The following is a 19,126-nucleotide window of genomic DNA, read 5'->3' on the forward strand; positions in this document are numbered from 1 at the left end:
GAGGCTTTTCTCGCAAAGCTGCAAAAGCAATTGCGAGAGCAAGAAGGTCCTCAACCATGCGGATATACCAATCGAAGTGGGAAGTTTTCCGTAGATGGTGCAAGGCGAAGAAGCTGTCCTCCTCCGATACCTCTGTGACCGAAATTGCTGATTTTCTGTTATATTTACGTGAAGAATCTCAGTTAGCAGTGTCAACCATTAAAGGATATAGGAGCATGTCTGCTGTGTTCAGGAATAGGGGCCTGAACATAGAGAATGACAAAGATCTTCATGATTTAATTAGATCATTTGAGACGACGAAATCAAGAACTTCGCTCACCCCTAGTTGGAACCTAGATGTGGTCCTCAGATATCTTATGTCAGAGAGATTCGAGCCTCCTGATAAAGCGTCTTTCAGAGACATAACAAGAAAATGTATTTTCCTGATAGCTCTCGCTACTGCAAAAAGAGTAAGTGAGTTGCAAGCTCTAGACTCAAGAGTAGGTTTTAAGGGAGACTCGGCAGTATTGTCTTTCAGGCCTTTGTTTTTAGCGAAAAACGAAAATCCCTCGAGACCTTGGCCTAGAACTTTTGAAGTAAAAGGGCTTTCTCAATTAGTGGGAAATGAGATGGAAAGAGCATTATGCCCTGTTAGAGCATTAAAGTTTTACTTGCAAAAGAAGAAACAGTTGCAAGGTTGCAATCAAAGCCTCTGGTGTGCTGTTAAAGACCCTAAAAGACCAATGTCAAAAAATGCATTAGCCTTTTTTGTTAGAAATGTAATAACTGAAGCTCACATGAGCTGTGATAGTAATTCATTTAAGACATTAAGGGTTAAAGCACACGAGGTACGTGCAATTGCTACATCGTTATCGTTCAACAAGAACATGTCCATGAAGAACATCTTAGCAGCCACGTATTGGAGGTGCAACTCTGTGTTTGCCTCACATTACTTAAGAGATGTAAGAATAACATACGAGAAATGCTTCTCTTTGGGACCGTATGTATCAGCGGATACAGTGCTGGGGAAAGGAGATAAGACTGATCCTTAAATTTGTTTTTTATCCTTATATTTGATATAGTGTGATTTTAAAATAATTTGGTGTTGAGTTTTTAGGTTGTTTGAAAGGTGTTTGGGGATAACGCCTTTCAATCGTAAATACTAATCCACGGTTAGGATCGGGGGATCAGGATCAGTGTTGTACTCCTTTTTTTACCAGGGTATTGTTAATTAACTTTTATTACCTACAACATATGTTGTTTACCTGTCTAATCAGTAACTAGCTGTCTCTTACCCTCCGCCAAAGGTGCCAATCAGCTAAGTATATATCTGACAGGGAAGTTGAATGTATGAAAATGATATTGTTATTGTACACTAAAGTTTCATACATACTTACCTGGCAGATATATACGATTGTATGGCCCACCCATCCTCCCCTCAGGAGACAGGTGGAAGAGAAAATCTGGCTCAAGAATGGTAATGGTTCCTATTCCTGCCACCCAGCGGCAGGCGGGTAGATCACCTGACCTACCTGTAGTGTGTGCCGCGAAATTTGAATTTCTGTCGGGGACGACGGAGTCTATAGCTAAGTATATATCTGCCAGGTAAGTATGTATGAAACTTTATTGTACAATAACAATATCATTTAACATAGTTTTGAATGCACCCAAAGTATTTTTTTTATGATAATATGATGATGAAACCTCTTTGTTCATGGGCTAATGTAAGAGCTGCATTATTTTTTTAAGAAATCCCCAGAAAAAAGGGAAAATTCATTGGTTGATATGGCAAGAAGTAAAAGTAAATGTTATAGTACGTATATAGTATTTTATATCTGTGTGTACATATACATACACATGTGTGTGTATATGACTTCACATTCATTTCCATTAATATATAAAGCAGAATAGATGTTAGTATAACCTTTTTTTCAGGGTTAAACGGACTCTAGGGTGAGTTGGGAAAATGCAGGATGCAGCATCCAGCCGATTATGCGTCATACGGTACCGAAGGGGTTAATAGAATAAAATATATTAAAAGTTCTGAAAAATTTTTAAAAATGCTATTCATTTTATTGTTTGTAAACTGATCTTATGCCGTTTAATAAAGCGATGAACATATCAACATTTTGTGCTGGTAACTGATATTCCCCAAGTAATGGTAGGCGGGCCACTCGTCGGAATAGACTACAGAGCCAAGCTGACACACATTCTATGACAGGAATCAAAGTTTCCTTATCTCTTTGTTGGACATAAAAAAATACCAACAATCAAGACCATTTTTTAAACCAAAAACCCAGGGCCCATCAATGCGTCTACCATGGTTATTTTTATTTATAACTTCAACATCAAAGTTCAGATGATCGCCATCAGTATTCGGCTGCAGTTATATTTACAATGACCAGTAAAACAAAACTTGTGAATCTGTATGGGATTGGATTCTCCTTTATGCCAATCATTTGACCCCTTCTTTGGTGTGATACTATTATGCTACAAACTTAATGACACATAATAAACCAATCAAGTGATGGTTATTGTATTACTCATTAGAATTTTATGAACAAAATAATACACTAATTGTAAAATTTCACACACTCTGGATTGTATTGATCTCCCTATTTAAGTCGGTATATAATGGAAGAGCTAATTTCCTTCAAGAAGCGATCGATATGCTTGACACCCTTTTTTTGGGACATCTCAATATTGGCCGGAATTCTCTTGCTCTGTTCCTCTTTCTTTTCTCTTGCATAGATGGTCCACATTTATGGTATGGAGGTACATCTACTTGGTCAATAAGGTTGTGTTATCCTAAAAAGGAGACCACTTCATCTTTGGCCAGCATAATGGGCCAGATTTCGTCTGAGCTTAGTTTGTTCAGGTAAAAGTTTTTAGAATGATTGGTCTGAAATTAGGTTTGTATATAGTTTAAGGAAGTAAGTACCGTAGGTCTTAAGCTGTTTTTTGGTAATACAAATTTGTGATATATCTCACATTTGACTAAATAGTTTTGTATATAGTTTAAGGAAGTAATTGCCATGGGCTTTAATTGGGTTGTTTGGTAGATAGCATCCTAATTTTTGGTAGGTTACAAATACCTCGGTAGATATCACACTATACAGGCGGCCCGCGGTTAACGGCGCAATCACTCAACGGCGAATCGGTTTTACGGCGGTCGTCAAAAATATTCATTAAAAAAATAAGGCATTTTAAAGGTATCTTTACGGCACAAATTTCAGTTAACAGTGCCGCTAGCGCCGTTGTCTAACGAGTTCATACATTTACCATAAAGGTTATGCAAATTATATTAACAAATTTTATGGAGAGTTATTACGTAGGTATTAGGGTAAAATATATGCCTCTGACGCTGTTCTATGCCGAAAATATCGAGTTACATAAGTGCAAATGTGGCTATGGATGTGTCGATTTATAAATGTTCATGCTTTTGTTTAAAATGTGTATGAAATTGAATTACGTGAAAGGCCTTTTTATTTCTGTACAGAAATATGATACAAAGGCAGCTTTTGAAACTGCCCTTCACGTTATCAAATACGTTGTTTTTTCATGTTCTTTCTTGTAAGCCGCCGCCTGCCGCTCTTCCAAGAATATCGATTTAAAATAAGTGCAAATTAGCGATCGATGTGTCGATTTTATAAATGTTTATGCTTTTATGTTTAAAATGTGTATGAAAATGTATTACGAATAGGGTATTTTTATTTCTGTGCAGAAAATGTTATAAAAAAGGCAGCTTTTGAAAACTCCCCTTCAAGTTATCGACTACGATGTTTTTTTCAAGTTTGTTCTTGTATGCCGCCGTCTGCCGCTCTTCCGAAAATATCGAGTTAAAAAGAGTGCAAATTTAGCGATCGATGTGTCGATTTTTCAAATGTTTATGCTTTTGTTTAAAATATGTATGAAAATGTATTACGAATAGGGAATTTTTATTTCTGTGCAAAAATATGATAAAAAGGCAGCTTTTGAAACTCCCCTTCAAGTTATCGACTACGATGTTTTTTTCAAGTTCGTTCTTGTATGCCGCCGTCTGCCGCTCTTCCGAAAATATCGAGTTAAAAAGAGTGCAAATTTAGCGATCGATGTGTCGATTTTTCAAATGTTTATGCTTTTATGTTTAAAATGTGTATGAAAATATATTACGTAAAGGTATTTTCATTTTTGTACAGAAATAAGATACAAATTAAGGCAGCCTTTGTAACTACGCTCCACGTTGTCAGGGGATGGGTTTTCATGTTCGTTCTTGTCCGCCAGTTCCGAAAAATGCATTGTGTTATTTTATTAATTATGCATCTTTTCCATAAATCCTTTAAAAAGTTATACATTATTTCACTGTATCCAAGAATATTGTATGTATTCTCATATTATTGTATTTTAAAATACTACGGCAAACTTAAGCCCGTATTCCGCGGAGCGGCCAATGTTGTGGTTTGAAATCAGCTGATGAATACGAGTTTGTTTCACCATAACGCAATTCTGAGCGAATGCTCTTGTTTCTAGTTAGCATAAACGAATATCTATATACGTACTTGACTTATATGAGACAAAGTTATTTTTCCTTATACAGCATGTTTTAGGTGGAAATATTTATTGAATATGTCTCGTTGTGAATGTGAACTACTATTTTTTTTCGTTAACAGATTACGTTGGCGGCATGTTTATTGCGTAAAAAATTACGTGATTCCGTTCGTAATAATCCTTTATATCATCGTAATACGAACTTTACGTTATTTATCTAATAACGGCGTGAAACCAACAGTAAAATGTGTTCTTTCAAGCACAGTAGTTTTGATTAAAAGGATTTTATCCCAATTTTATCTACAGTTGTGTGTGATGGCAGACATTTACTGCAGTTTTATCCTTGTTGCCGATGTACGATAATAGTCATTAGCAGCTTGAACAGTTTTCTCAGCTTCAGTTATAACTAGGTTTAAATTTAACGGTATATTTCCCGATTGATCCTTTAATCTATTCTTGATCTCTGATCTATAGCGAATAAAGTTATTGCATTAAGATATCTCAGTTCTATTCTATACATAACGCCATTTATAACAAATACGGTAATGTTGCACTGTAGTACGATGATCGAAATACAAGCCAAACAGATGTTATCCAGTTCGGTTGTACTTAGAAAGAAAAAAGTAGTTTCTCGTTCGGTTGTTCATGGCTGTACACGTTCACGCAACGAGTATAACGTTAAAACCATACTTTCATCATTCTCTTTTGCTGTTATTGAACTTATGTAACTAGAAGATGGAAAAAGTTAGGCCATTGTAATTTGATCTCTCATAAAATCGGACTATCGTAAGACTAATGATCATAACCTGAACACTACAGCTACCTGTACACTGTATAAACTTTATTATATCTTTACATACTCTAGACACCCACATGTACTGTACAGTAAATTCTATAGTACTATACTGCATAAATATAATTTTACTTATTGCGCCGTTGTGGGATTACGGCGCCTTTGACTGGTCTAGAGTTTCGAAAGAAGGTGTGCGGCGGCCGTAGGCTTTAAAATCGCTCAGCGTCGAAAATCGTTTGGCGTCGGTGGCCAGGAACGGAACCCCTGCCGCTAACCGAGGGCCGCCTGTAGTAGCACCATTTGCTCTTAGGTGTTGCCATCTACTTTGTCCTCACTTGGTGACGTCTCCTTCACACCCTGCTGTAGAAGCCCAGCTTCGGCTGGAAGAAGTTGAAGAAGAGTAGGAAGTCTCTTTCATCATCTTTGTCTTCATCTTCATCAAGTGCTGTCAGCTCCTCCCCTTCTAACTTTCAAAGCTAGCAAGTTGAAGAAGTCCTTTAGGGCTGCCAGCGGCCAGCCTTCCCCCGTGGAAAAGGCTACCAGGTCTTTTGCTAGTGGTACTCCCAGTACTGCAGCTTCTGGTCTACAGGCCCGGTCCTGTCTGCCAGCATGGCCCAGCAAGAGAAAATGAGTAGAGAGCAGAGAGGTGCTCACTCACCCCCTTCTCATTTTCCAAATAGAGCAGTGCAAGGGTCCTGGAACAGTGGCTCACCTAGGCAAGGCAAGAGGAGGTCCCCCACCCAATCTTAGAGGCTTTGGTTTTTAAAAAGACTGTAGCACTCCCCCGGGACAGTTCATGTTCAAGTGATTGGGATTGCTCTCCCTGACCCATCCAGTTTCATCACTGCACCCGCAGCCTTACTCACCTGTCGGGACTTTGGCTTCTGGCAAGCTGGGTGTAGGTCAAGGTGCTAGGGATCTCTCACCTTTCCCTTCCACCTCCACCTCCTCAAGATTTAAAGTAATTTGTATTTTTCCTAACACAGAAGCCTGAAAGTCTTGACATTTCTGGGCTCAGCTCGTGTCGCTGCGCGAAATATCCTTTAATCTATTATTTCTAGGGTAAATGTACTAACACATACCAGAGAATAAATAAAATAAAGAAAAAGGTCAGTATAACTGACTCGCTCACCCTCCAAGAGGGTGTCGGTATGAACACTAGGCGAGTGAGACCACTACCACGAGCCAAATACCAATAGAAATCTCCCACAACAAAAACCCTCCATGAGGAGAGCCGACCCACAGAGTGAGCAGCTCGTACTACTACTACTCCATCCCACGCTGCCGACTGCTGCGCCTCTAGTGGCCATCCTTTTCAGTTAGCACCTCACGAGCAGACGTGATATTTTTCTCTCTGTGTTTTTTGTGCCCTTTCGTTGGATTTATCTATGATGGAGCGTGCAGCTATTGCAGCAGCTAAGTTAAGTACTCAGTATTTATGGTTAGTTGGTTTTTTCCGGCCCTCGGTCAGTATTTACCGTTTTTTAGGTATAAATACGTACTCGGGGTCGGAAGCATGGCAGCATGGTTCTGCCGCGTGGTGGGTTCGTTCTCGGTCTCCCATACCTAGAACATCCCATTCTCTATGTACGCTCGATATTTATTATCCGTTTTTACTTATGGGTACTGTCCTACTCAGGTTTGTCATGCATGCATGTCTTTTACCTTATGTAGGCTTCTTCTTTCCAGACCCTAGTCCCGGCTCTTAGTATCGGCCTCTGACTAGCTTTGAGTGGTAGACTTTCCTTCGGGTTAGTCGTACACTCCTGGATTTTTTTCTCCTACTTTATTGTTTTCTTTCTTTTATTTTATTTTATTATACCATGTATTTTGTTATGGTTAGGTTAGTTGGGCGTCTGGCTTAGCCTAGGTCCTGGCTCCTTGAGGCCTATGCTACCGCTCATCAGTTCGGTTGCTTCCCTATAGCAATCTCTCTGATCAGTCGGTTTTGTTTTTTTTTTTTTTTTTTTGCCCAGTGGGTCTCTATGCTACCGCTTTTCAGTTCAGTTGCTTCCCGATAGCATCTCTCTGATCAGTTGGTTGGTCTAGGTTAGTTGTCTTATTTTAGCCTTACCGTCTCGTGGTCACTACGCGATCACGAGACAGCCAGACGCCTGCCCAGTCCCCTTCCCCCTCCTCCCGCTCTTCCATAGAGTCGGGGGAGGGTGGGGCAGTCTGCCCACGCTCGCTCCTCATACCCGAGCATGCCTCCCTCTCTCCCCCCAGGCGGAGGGGCCAGGGAGACGGGACAGACCCAGACTGGACGCGACCTCTCCGGCTTCTCGGTCCGGCCCGGTGGTGATGGGATGGGGGGTACTGGCCTTTCCCCCCATCCGTTGCTTCCTTGTCGCTCCGGTTCGCTCGAGCCTGTATGTCTCCTCGCTCTTCCCGACCTTGCTCTAGGTCTCCTTTCATGATCGGAGTCCTGGCATCCAGCGGGAATTTGTTTGTCCACCCAGTAGGGTGGACCGGAACATACAGTGGGTCCCTGCTAACCGTACCGTATTGCTGAGTTACTACACTCCGCTACGCACTGGACTTGCTCCGGTTCGTTTGAGTTTTAGGTTTAAGAGTTATTAGATTAACTATAAGTTTATCTTAAGTACCTTAAACCTTTTCCCCCCCTCCCCTACATGTTTTACCGGATTCTCCGGGATTATAGCCTATTCAGGCGGGGCAGGGGGGGGTTATGCTAAAATTTTTTCCGAGCTCCGGCATGCAACGGAGTTCTTCTGTCCTTTAGCCTGTAAGTGTTATTCTTTAAGATACTCATGTGTCTTCCCACTTACAGGCCACCAACTGTGAGCATCCGGGATGCGCCGCCACACTTCAGGACCCATGTGGACACGAAGTTTGCCGGTCCCATGCTCCATGCGCGACTCTGCACGGGGACATCCAGGTCTGGTACCATGAGACGTGTACCATAATGTTACGATCTTGGTGAGCCAGCTTTTAGAAGGGGTGAGTATTCCATCTCCGGTAGCTGCTCCGCTTCTGTTTTAGTGCTTAAGTTTTCATCATTCACTTTAACTTAAGGCATCTAAGTTTAAGTTATATTTAAGTTTTAGTTTAAGTGATTCTTAAATCTAACCTACGCCCTCTCTTCCAGGCGCCGGCAGTGAAGGATACTGCACTGGCAACCCTGCGGGCCTGGGTCGGCGGTTTTGGGAAGAACGCCGCCAAGGGTATGCCTTACATCTTGGAGAAGCGGTTGGCGCTGTTAATCTTCCCCGGAGGCAAGGCGACAGGATACGTCGACCCAGTAGAGGCGGCCCCTACTATCGCCTTCATCCAACAACAGCTGGCTGCCTCATTAACTGATCAAGACCAGGATATCTCCACAGACGTCGCGACTTTAGATATTAATGTAGAACCTATGGTAGGTGTAGACGACCTGTTGGTCGAGGTAAGTAGGGTGGACACCCAAGGGTCACCCTTGGGTGTGACTGTTTCTTCTACTCCTGCAACCTCTCCATCCTTCCAAGGGTTTACAGGTGATGAATTATATACTCCTCCTGACGCTTCGGTTAGACCTAAGGTCAAGGGTCAAGCAGTGAAATCCTTGTCTAAGACGTCGTCGTTGTCTAAGGAAGTCGACTTCGCCGTCATCCTCCTCACGTAAGTCTCGGCTGCGAATCCCGGAGCAGGACAAGTCTAAAACTTCTAGAATCCGGCTCTAAGTCCGAGGAGGTAAATCCTCCAGAGAGAGATTCTCGCACCCCGGCAGAGTCACCAGTTCCGCTACCCTTGGTTCCGATTCAGAGCCACCCCTCCACCTCCGCAGCAGCTCCGGCCTTGGACTCCAATGCTGGCCTGTTGCAACAGTCGTGGGCGACCTGGTTGGGTCCCTAAAGAGTAGCATGGAGCAAATGATCTCTCGTCTGTCGGATAGGATTACTTCCCAGGACTCCATTATAGCCGGACTGAGAGAAGTCCCTCTAGCCTCTCCTTCACTTCCAATACGAGTGGAAACTCAGCTTCCTCCGTATGACTCGCTACCTCCGTTCTCGATGAACAATCCATGGAGAGTAGCGTCATACGCCCCCTTCCAAGACGGTCTCATTTCCATACCGGAATTCGGAACTCGAAGGATAGAGGACTTCGAGTTCTTCCCGTAGACCTCCAGCCTCCGTTTATAGGCTACGCAAGGCTTACAGCTTCAGCCATGGTTCGGGATGAATAGGGTGCCTAAGACAGTCCTCTATTCACGAGACCAGGCTCAGAGAGAATGGCTCAGATGTTTAGAGGACATGGATTGTTCCAATACCAGGATACAACCTTTCAAGAGTCCCTTTACCATTTTCACAATGGATGTGAGTACCCCGCTCCCGTTCCTGACAAAGATCGCGAGGGTCTACCATCCCAGCGGCCCAGAAGGGGGACCCCATGCCTCAATTGAAGGAAGCAGATCCCACATCTCCGTTGCTCCCCTCAGCCGGAGAATTGTGGGAGGACTTGCCAAACACCTTCTCAGCTGGCAAACTCAAACCGGACTGTGCTATGGAGCAGTTTGGTGAAAAGCTACCCAGGCTCCCAGTAGCCTTATTCAGGCTGAATTTGACGCAAAATCGCGACTAGCCAGATCAATTAACTCTATGGCTATGTCCGAGGTAGCAACCATAGCTTATGGCTCAGAACCGCTTTTTAAGCTCATGACCAAAAAGCACTGACTCAAACGGTACAGTCGGATATGTTTGAGTTTGCCACTGCTAGAACGAATTGTCGGAAGCATGTCCTACAAGAGGCAACCATTCGAAATGAACCGAATAGGTTGCTCTCGTCTAACATCTGGGGAGCAGATCTCTTCCCAGAAGCTATGGTGAAGGAAGTTCAGTCAGAGGCTACGAGGCTGAACCAGAGCCTTAAGGACCGTTGGGGCCTTACAGCTAAGAGGAGACAAGACCTAACACCTAAGGGTAAGGGTCGGGGGTGGAAACCTAGGCGCTTCCATCCTTACCAGAAGAAGCAGTCACGCTTTCCTCAGCAAGTTCCAGCGGTGCCCTTAGTGCAAACAGCCCAACCTTCCACCTCTAAGGCTCAATCACAGCCAATTTATGTGATATCCCCTCAACCTCAGCCCTCCACCTCTTACGCCATCTCTCCAGCTTACAATCAAGCCTTCGAGAGTCAAGCTTCACAGAAGTATGACCGCTCGGGTAAGGGAGGCAGAGGTAAGCGTTCCTTTCGTGGGAGAGGATCGGGAGGCCCCTTTAACAGGGGAAAGCACTTCAGAGGAGGCCGAGGCGGTTACCAGAACCAATGAAGAACTTCAGGTAGGAGGGAGGCTGTTCCACTTTCGCCACCGGTGGAACTTCAGCGAATGGGCTCAGAGCATAGTGTCAAAAGGCCTGGGTTGGAGCTGGTTGACGAACCCACCTCCATCCAGACCTTTCCGTCAACTTCCTTCCAAGGAATTGACAGAGTACGCAGAGGACCTCCTTCAGAAAGGAGCTATAGGGAGAGTCAAGAGGTTAAAATTTCAAGGTCGCTTGTTCAGCGTGCCAAAGAAAGGCTCACAAAAAAGAAGAGTAATCTTAGACTTGTCCCGCTTAAACTTAGCATCCGCTGCGACAAGTTCAAGATGCTCACGATCTCACAGGTGCGGACCCTACTTCCCCGTGGGGCCGTCACCACCTCTATCGATCTTACAGACGCCTACTATCATATCCCTATTGCAAGCACTTCCGTCCATATCTGGGTTTCAAGATAGGAGACCAGACATTCTCCTTCAAGGTAGTTCCCTTCGGACTCAACGTGGCACCCAGGGTGTTCACGAAACTAGCGGAAGTGGTAGTGCAACAACTCAGATCACAAGGGATTATGGTAGTAGCGTATCTCGACGATTGGTTGATCTGGGCGCCAACAGTCGAAGAATGCAACAAAGCCACACTGAAAGTGATTCAGTTCCTGGAATATCTAGGCTTCAAGATAAACAGGACCAAGTCAAGACTCACTCCAGAGTCAGACTTTCAGTGGCTGGGCATTCAATGGAATCTATCCTCCCATACTCTGTCGATTCCATCAACCAAAAGGAAAGAAATAGCGAAGTCAGTCAAGCAATTTCTAAGTCACAAACTGGCGTCAAGGAGAGCTCAGGAGAGGATCCTGGGTTCTCTCCAGTTTGCAAATCCAGTGACAAACGTCTTAAGTGAAAGCCAAACTGAAAGACCTAACCAGAATCTGGCGCTCACGAGCAAATGTCAGGTCCAGGGGACAAACTATCCTCAGTCCCTCTGATTCTAAAGAATCGACTTCAGCCGTGGGCGAAAGTCAAGAACTTTGTCAGTGTCAGTACCCTTCAGTTCCCTCCACCAGGGATTACCATCCACACAGACGCGTCCTTAAGCGGTTGGGGAGGGTATTCCCAGGTCCAAAAGGTTCAAGGAACTTGGTCACCTCAGTTCAGTCAGTTCCATATAAACGTACTGGAGGCAATGGCAGTGTTCTTGACTCTAAAAAGGTTGCGCCCACCAAAGTACTCCCACATAAGCTAGTTCTGGACAGCGCAGTGGTAGTACATTGTATAAACAGAGGAGGCTCCAAGTCACGTCATCTAAATCATGTGATGGTAGCCATCTTCTCCCTGGCAGACAAGTTCAGTTGGCATCTCTCCTCCACTCCACATAGCTGGAGTGAGAAACGTCATAGCAGATGCGTTATCCCGATCAGCACCCCTAGAGTCGGAATGGTCTCTGGACAACAGTTCGTTCCAATGGATCCTTCAAAGAGTCCCAGGGCTACAGGTGGATCTCTTCGCATCCCAAGCGAATCACAAGCTCCCCTGTTACGTAGCCCCCAACCTGGACCCTCTGGCCTATGCCACGGACGCCCTGGCTCTGGACTGGAACAACTGGAAGAAGATTTATGTCTTTCCTCCAGTGAATCTTCTCATGAAAGTGTTAAACAAACTCAGGACGTTCAAGGGTCAAGTGGCTCTAGTAGCCCCAGACTGGCCGAAGAGCAATTGGTATCCCCTAATTCTGGAGCTGGGCCTTCGTCCTCTTCGGATCCCCAATCCCAGGCTCTCCCAGTCAGTACAAACGAAGACTGTGTTCGCTTCCTCAGGGATTCTCAAAACCCTAACTTTATGGATTTCATGAAGTTTGCGGCAAAAAGAGATGCGAATATTGACCCTCAGAATATTCTCTTCTTGGAATCCGATAAAAGGGATTCAACTTTGAGACAATATGATGCTGCTGTCAAAAAGTTAGCAATCTTCCTGAGAGAATCTGATATTAGAATCATGACAGTTAATTCAGCTATATCCTTTTTCAGATCCTTATTTGAAAAAGGTTTAGCAGCTAGCAAGATTACGACAAACAAATCAGCCTTGAAAAAGATATTTCAATTTGGGTTCAACATAGACTTGACGGATTCCTACTTCTCGTCTATTCCTAAGGCATGTGCTAGACTTAGACCTTCTGTAAGGCCTACGTCAGTTTCATGGTTCTTAAACGATGTTCTAAAACTGGCTTCAGAAACCGATAATGACACATGCTCGTTTATAATGCTCTTAAGGAAAACCCTGTTTTTATTAAGCTTAGCTTCAGGAGCAAGAATTTCAGAACTGTCGGCTTTATCCAGAGATCCGGATCATATTCAATTCCTTCCCACAGGGGAAGTACTACTTTCTCCGGAACGTAGCTTTTTAGCAAAGAATGAAGATCCTTTGATGAGGTGGGAACCTTGGAAGGTACTACCCCTTCCACAAGATGTATCTCTTTGCCCAGTTACAACCTTACGAGCCTTTCTGTCCAGGACCTCCTCATCCTCTTCGGGTCCCCTCTTTAGGAGGGAAAAAGGTGGAACTTTATCCAATTAAAGGCATCAGGCAACAAATCCTGTACTTTATTAAGCAAGCCAATCCTGACTCCTTCCCGAAAGCACATGATGTCAGGGCAGTAGCCACCTCAATTAATTATTTCCAACACATGAACTTCGATGAGTTGAAAAAAGTATACCGGATGGAAATCGCCGACAGTGTTCAAACGTCATTACCTTAAGTCCTTGGAAGCTCTGAAATTTTCAGCAGTAGCAGCGGGAAACATAGTTTCCCCTGATTCTAGTTAATTTGTAGTAGAGGATTCAGTCCTCCTTTCTACCTGCTTCACCCAACAGTTCGTCTATTCCTACCGTGTTCATTACATTCACCTGGTGTCTTAGCTGCTTTGATGTGATGTAGTGGTGCCCCTTTTTTTTTATTTTTTTGCTAGGGACACTCACAGATGATTATGGATTTTGATCTCATGGATGTTTACCCCCCTTATTTTTATGCTAGGGGATACATCTCAATTATAATGGTTACGGGTTTTGTATATTAAGTCATATGCATTTCCTTACATATTATCATTGTTGTTTAATTTGGTCATTTTTAATTGCTGTTATATATTTTGATACATGCCTTTACACAGATACTATTTTGTTACATGTAAGCCAATTTTACCTCTGTACATATGTAATTACCTTATGATAAGAAAGAAAACATGTTTAGAATTAAGGGTAATTTAAGCATATTTCTTATTTTTGTATCACTGTGTATTTGTATCTTTTTAGCAATTATACTCTTTTTTATATTTACTTTATTTTTTATTTGAGACCTATTCTGTTTTATTTTATTTCTTTTGTTACAATCTTGTGCTATTTCTCTGGTACGATTTCGCGCAGCGACACGAGCTGAGCCCAGAAAAAGGTATTTTGACGTAAGGAAAAATCTATTCTGGCGATTGGCTCGTGTCGCCAGCGAAATCCCACCTACCCATCCCTTCGCCCAAGATTGTCTGACTAACTTCAGGATGGCCACTAGAGGCGCAGCAGTCGGCAGCGTGGGATGGAGTAGTAGTAGTACGAGCTGCTCACTCTGTGGGTCGGCTCTCCTCATGGAGGGTTTTTGTTGTGGGAGATTTCTATTGGTATTTGGCTCGTGGTAGTGGTCTCACTCGCCTAGTGTTCATACCGACACCCTCTTGGAGGGTGAGCGAGTCAGTTATACTGACCTTTTTCTTTATTTTATTTATTCTCTAGTATGTGTTAGTACATTTACCCTAGAAATAATAGATTAAAGGATATTTCGCTGGCGACACGAGCCAATCGCCCAGAAATAGATTTTTCCTTACGTCAAAATCCCTTTTATGGTCCAAAAAGCAAAGTGGAGTGCAGACCAACTAGTGGGTGTGGCTTCCCCCCTAGCTAACAACCTTATTTGAGTCTGAACTAAACCAATTGTCCCAGAAGTTAAAGAGGTATACTCCAGAATTTTGTATTCATCAGTACTTGGACAGCTGGTAGGTGGCAGTAGGATCATACAGCAACTGACCTAATTTGAGCTTTTTTGGGGTTTGAGACTTCAAAATTAAATGAGAGCAGTGACTGAAAGTGAACATGAGCCTTACTTTACCAAGAGTGAGAGAGTTGAAACTGAATCAGTGATTAAGATTAAAAATGTTCTCTAGGCAAGGATGGCTAGTAAAATCACCGTAAATCTCAAGAGATCCATGAGCTGTGACAGTAATATCTTGCTTGAAATTGACAGAACATGGATGTGCACAAAGTGTACTTTGTATTCAGATTAATTATGAAAGATTTATGCTAGGTTACAGTGAGACAAAAAAAAACATAAGTTGATGGCAGTCAAGGACCATGCTGAAGACTGACTAAGCAAGGGGTTGACTGAGAGACACAGTGATTGAGGTCATATTAAACTTAGGCTTTTCTCCAAAACACATTTGGTTAACCTTCTTGAGATTACCTTTGCTTTACATCCCTTGTTATAATTTTAATCTTCAAGATCTTTCCTTTTTCACATGTACTTAGTATACTTTGTATCAGTCTTCATTATTATGTTCTCTCATGCCAGCCAAGGGTTTTGTTGCTGACAAGTGTTTGTGCTGTAGCTTTTGCTGCTTAGTATGTGGACTTGAGCAAACTGAGATCTCTTGTCAAGAATACATCTTTTGTTAAAGTTCTTGGTACTTGAATATAAACGATGAAATTTCATTGTACTTATTGGGGGTCACTGGTTAGGTAGTTTGTAATAGTTTTCCGCCTTATTAGCTTCTCAGCATATGTGAAGCAGTATATGTACAAATATGAAACATAGGATTCTGTTTGCAACATTTAAAAAATGTTGGTTATATGCTATTTGGATATTAAATTTATTATTTTTCTTTTTTCAGAGATCTTGCAGAGTTTTTCATCTCTTGGAATCTGTAAAGTAGGAGATTCAAGTTTAATTGAGGTAAGTTGTAAGTTTTTTCAATGCAAATTTCATTAATTGGATAAATGCATGTAGTATATGTTAATGTGTTAGAGTTTATTTGTTGTAAATCCTTAATGGTTGTATACGATCATATGAGTAACAATACTAACAGGTTTTGAGTGGTGGGGGATTCACTCATGGTGAGCTTCAGTATTACATGCCATTGATTTGGTGGAATTGGGCGGGAAAGAAGTTCCATTACTTTTATTGCCCATATATTCACTAATGGCAACTTTGAGGCTGGGTGAGATCACGATTGTAGGCGGCTCGTGAATTAGTTGTGATCTTAACTTCAAGAGGCATGTTGTGCCTCACTTCCTCCCATGTATTTATTTGCTCATAAATATACTTAGGGGTTGCAGTTGGTTTTAGTTCTTATCTTTTATGGTAGTATGTAAGTTATAAATGTAATTTTGCAAAGAAAAATTAGAAAAAGCAAGTAAAATATTCCAAAAAAGTTGCATTAGAAAAAACAAGTAAAATAATCCAAAAAAGTTGCTGCATCTTCAGTCCCAGTAAATTTGTGTAAATATTTTACAACAAATACTATATACAGAATTTGTTACTGATTTTAGTTCTTATCTGTTATAATATTGTGTGAGCTGTAATTATAATTTTACAAAAATAAATGGTTAGAAAGACGTGTATAACTTGGTAAAACTTACGATTGTCTCGTAAAAGAGGCCCAAAAAGGTTTTATAGATAGTAGTCACTTTCAACTTCCCATGCACATTTGCATGTCTTGCTTTCCATTAATGTGAGTTTTTCTTAAATTGGCTGACCTCAAAGTTTGCCCAGTCTGGGGTGCTGCACATTGGTTTTTTAGCCTAGCTCTTAAAGGTTAATGATTTTTTGTCTGTAAAGTAAAAAGTAGGACAACATTTCTCATTACAGAGCAGTTTACAGGCTAACCAATTGTTGTGGAGTATTGCTGGGTTAGAGAGCGAGAGGAAAAAAGGGATTTTGACAAAGGAAAAATCTATTTCTGGGCAGTGACCTGTGTCGCTGCCCAGAAAATAGATATGGATGATCAGTACAAAATGAAATTTATAGTGCTATCTGATATAGTACATAATTGCAAATCTGAGGACCTTATTGAGATAACTCCTAACCCTGTCATGTTGAAACTGCTCATCAGTTATTTATAAGATTCTCTCATTCTCTCCATAAGAATGAGCATTGTTTTTCTTTGTGCATCGATTTACCTGCATTCTTCACTAGCATGTACAGTGGTTTATGGCTCTGCTTTTTAACTGCAGTTGCTTTTCCTAGTTGCTGTATGTATATTGTTATGCTTTCACATTTATGTCTCTTCATTATTTTAAGTCCATTTTTTAACAGGATTAAATGGTAGATGTCCTATGATCAATACTGTGCCCTTAGCTTAATCTTAATTCTTGCTGGGTCATTTTTATAGCATTTTAAGATTCTTTTTTTTTCCAATGGATCTGCTGTTTCAATTGGAGGCTGGTTGCACTTTTTTCCCTTCATATAATTTTTTTTTTTTTATCATACAGATTGGAACTATACAATGGCACAGGGTTTTCTATTCGTGTCCTCATATCACAAAATAGAATATCTGTATTCACTTGTTTTTAAATAGAAAACTTTATATGTACTCTTGTCTTTTGAACAGGGAACAGCACCACCACTGGAACAGCTCAAGTTCTGGCGAGGTTGTTTAGATAAAGTATGGCAGGTTCACCATATTACTGGTCATGGTCATCTTCAGAAGGATTCCCTCATTAGTGATAGGTTTTTAGACCACCTTGCTAACTCAAAACACCTAAGTGTGATTCAGAAGGTTAGTACAGTATAGTTATTCATTAGTAAAAACAGTATATTTTCAAGCCTTTTATGCTAAATTATGCCATAGCATTTATTGTTTGTTAATGTTGGCCCGCTGTTGAAATTGGTCAATGTGGATTAGGATATGAACAGTCACTAGGTGATTTTGAATGTGTCTTGAAGTTTCAACGTTTTGCATTAACAAAACAGTAAAAATTGCAATTGCAGTGTGGCATCTTAATAAACTGTAAAACAAAATCTGTGTAATTTATGAAACTTAGTAGCAGCAAGACATGAAAAATTCGGAGATATTTATCTTTCATTTAATGAAGTAGTAGAGTGACTGTCAGATGAAAGAGGTGATTTATCAGTTTTCACTAGTCTCAGTTCTTGGAAGGTCAAGCCAAAATCATATTAAAGTGGAACAACTCCTGACTGAGACATGTACATTTTTTTGTTGGGGTCTTAACATGTTCACCTCCTCTTTGTTGTAAAGGAATGACAAAAGATATAACTAAATTCTTCATTGTATTATTTTCAGTCCTTCTTGAAGAATATGATAAAGATGTAGTAGAATTTGCAATTAAAAAATGTTCCTGTTGTAACTGGTTAATTTGGTAGGATACTGGAGCAAATGTGATTCCTGGACATCTTCGGGAAAAGTACAGAGCAAATTGCAAGTATGTGAAAAGTATTCCTTATGACGAGGTACTGTTGGAAGCTGAAGAAAAACTGAAAGAATTACATAATCATTGTAGCAGTGTTGATAAGGTAAATATTTATATTTTAGTCTTTTACACTTTGTAGTAATTTTTTTGTGCATTGTAAAATAAATATTTAGCTTTCTTTTTTATACAGAAAGTTATTTTAATATATTGCCGTGTTTTAAATCACCCCTTCATTATACAATAGACCCTTTCCATCTGTGATCCTCACTCCTCTCCCCCAAGATAGTCCTGAATATTCTTCTATGTATTGTTATTATAATTATAATTTTTTTTTTATGGATATTGTTATTCTTACTTCATTGAAAATATGGCTATATCAGCAGGGTTTATTTTCTGATAGTTTCTCTATTTTGCTAACAATTTCTTTTTTTATATAGGGGAGGGATCACATTATAGTTGTCCTATGTTCACCTTATAATGGAGAAGGTATGGATACATTTAGGAATTGCTTCAGTATATTGATATTAATACTTATATAAATATGGCTGCATTGCAACACAGTGTCAAAACAAGTTTGTAGTTTGGTCCTGACAGCCATCTGGAAAGGCAGCTTGATGATTTTTGTTGATATATAGGATGCATATGCCCACGTCCCGCTCCATCCTTAGTTAAGGAATAATCTGCGCGTAGTCTTTGAAGGGAAGGTTTTCCTATTTAAAATTGTGTTGTGCTGTGAGCATGGTGTCACAAGTATTCACTTATGTTTTGGTGCCATTAACGGGATGGGGTCATTTGCTAGGGTGACTTGGATGACTGGTTAGGTCTCACCAACTTGTTTCAAATGACCTTGAGAGGAAAGGATTGTTTTGTGTCTAGCTGAGCATTGTGATTAAGTCTATACTTCTTCTGCCCTAGTCAATTGCCAACTGGTGGATGAAGATCGGCTCTCTCTCTTCAAGATTTTATAATTGAGAGATGGGTAGACAATTTTTCATCAGTGCTGAAAGAATTTTGACCTTTAGAAAAGCTTCTAGCCAAGAAATGGCTTTCCCTTCTGGGGCACATGGACTCTTTAGAGACGTTTGTCAACAGCCTGTCTACAATGAGACCAGTTAA

The 19,126-nt window shown here is 41.2% G+C and overlaps 1 protein-coding gene across 1 annotated transcript in view; it reads left to right on the forward strand.

The window, feature by feature from the left end:
- The first annotated feature begins 215 nt into the window (after positions 1 to 215).
- LOC135222433 (uncharacterized) overlaps positions 216 to 19,126 on the forward strand; it is a 44,882-nt gene continuing 25,971 nt past the window's right edge. The window contains exons 1-5 of the mRNA XM_064260520.1: positions 216 to 941; positions 2,731 to 2,746; positions 15,472 to 15,533; positions 17,191 to 17,358; positions 17,964 to 18,113. Coding sequence (XP_064116590.1) covers positions 216 to 941; positions 2,731 to 2,746; positions 15,472 to 15,533; positions 17,191 to 17,358; positions 17,964 to 18,113 — 1,122 coding nt within the window. The remainder of the gene's footprint in view (positions 942 to 2,730; positions 2,747 to 15,471; positions 15,534 to 17,190; positions 17,359 to 17,963; positions 18,114 to 19,126) is intronic.

The sequence above is a fragment of the Macrobrachium nipponense genome, chromosome 3 (assembly GCF_015104395.2).
Source record: "Macrobrachium nipponense isolate FS-2020 chromosome 3, ASM1510439v2, whole genome shotgun sequence".
Taxonomy (NCBI): Eukaryota; Metazoa; Arthropoda; class Malacostraca; order Decapoda; family Palaemonidae; genus Macrobrachium; species Macrobrachium nipponense.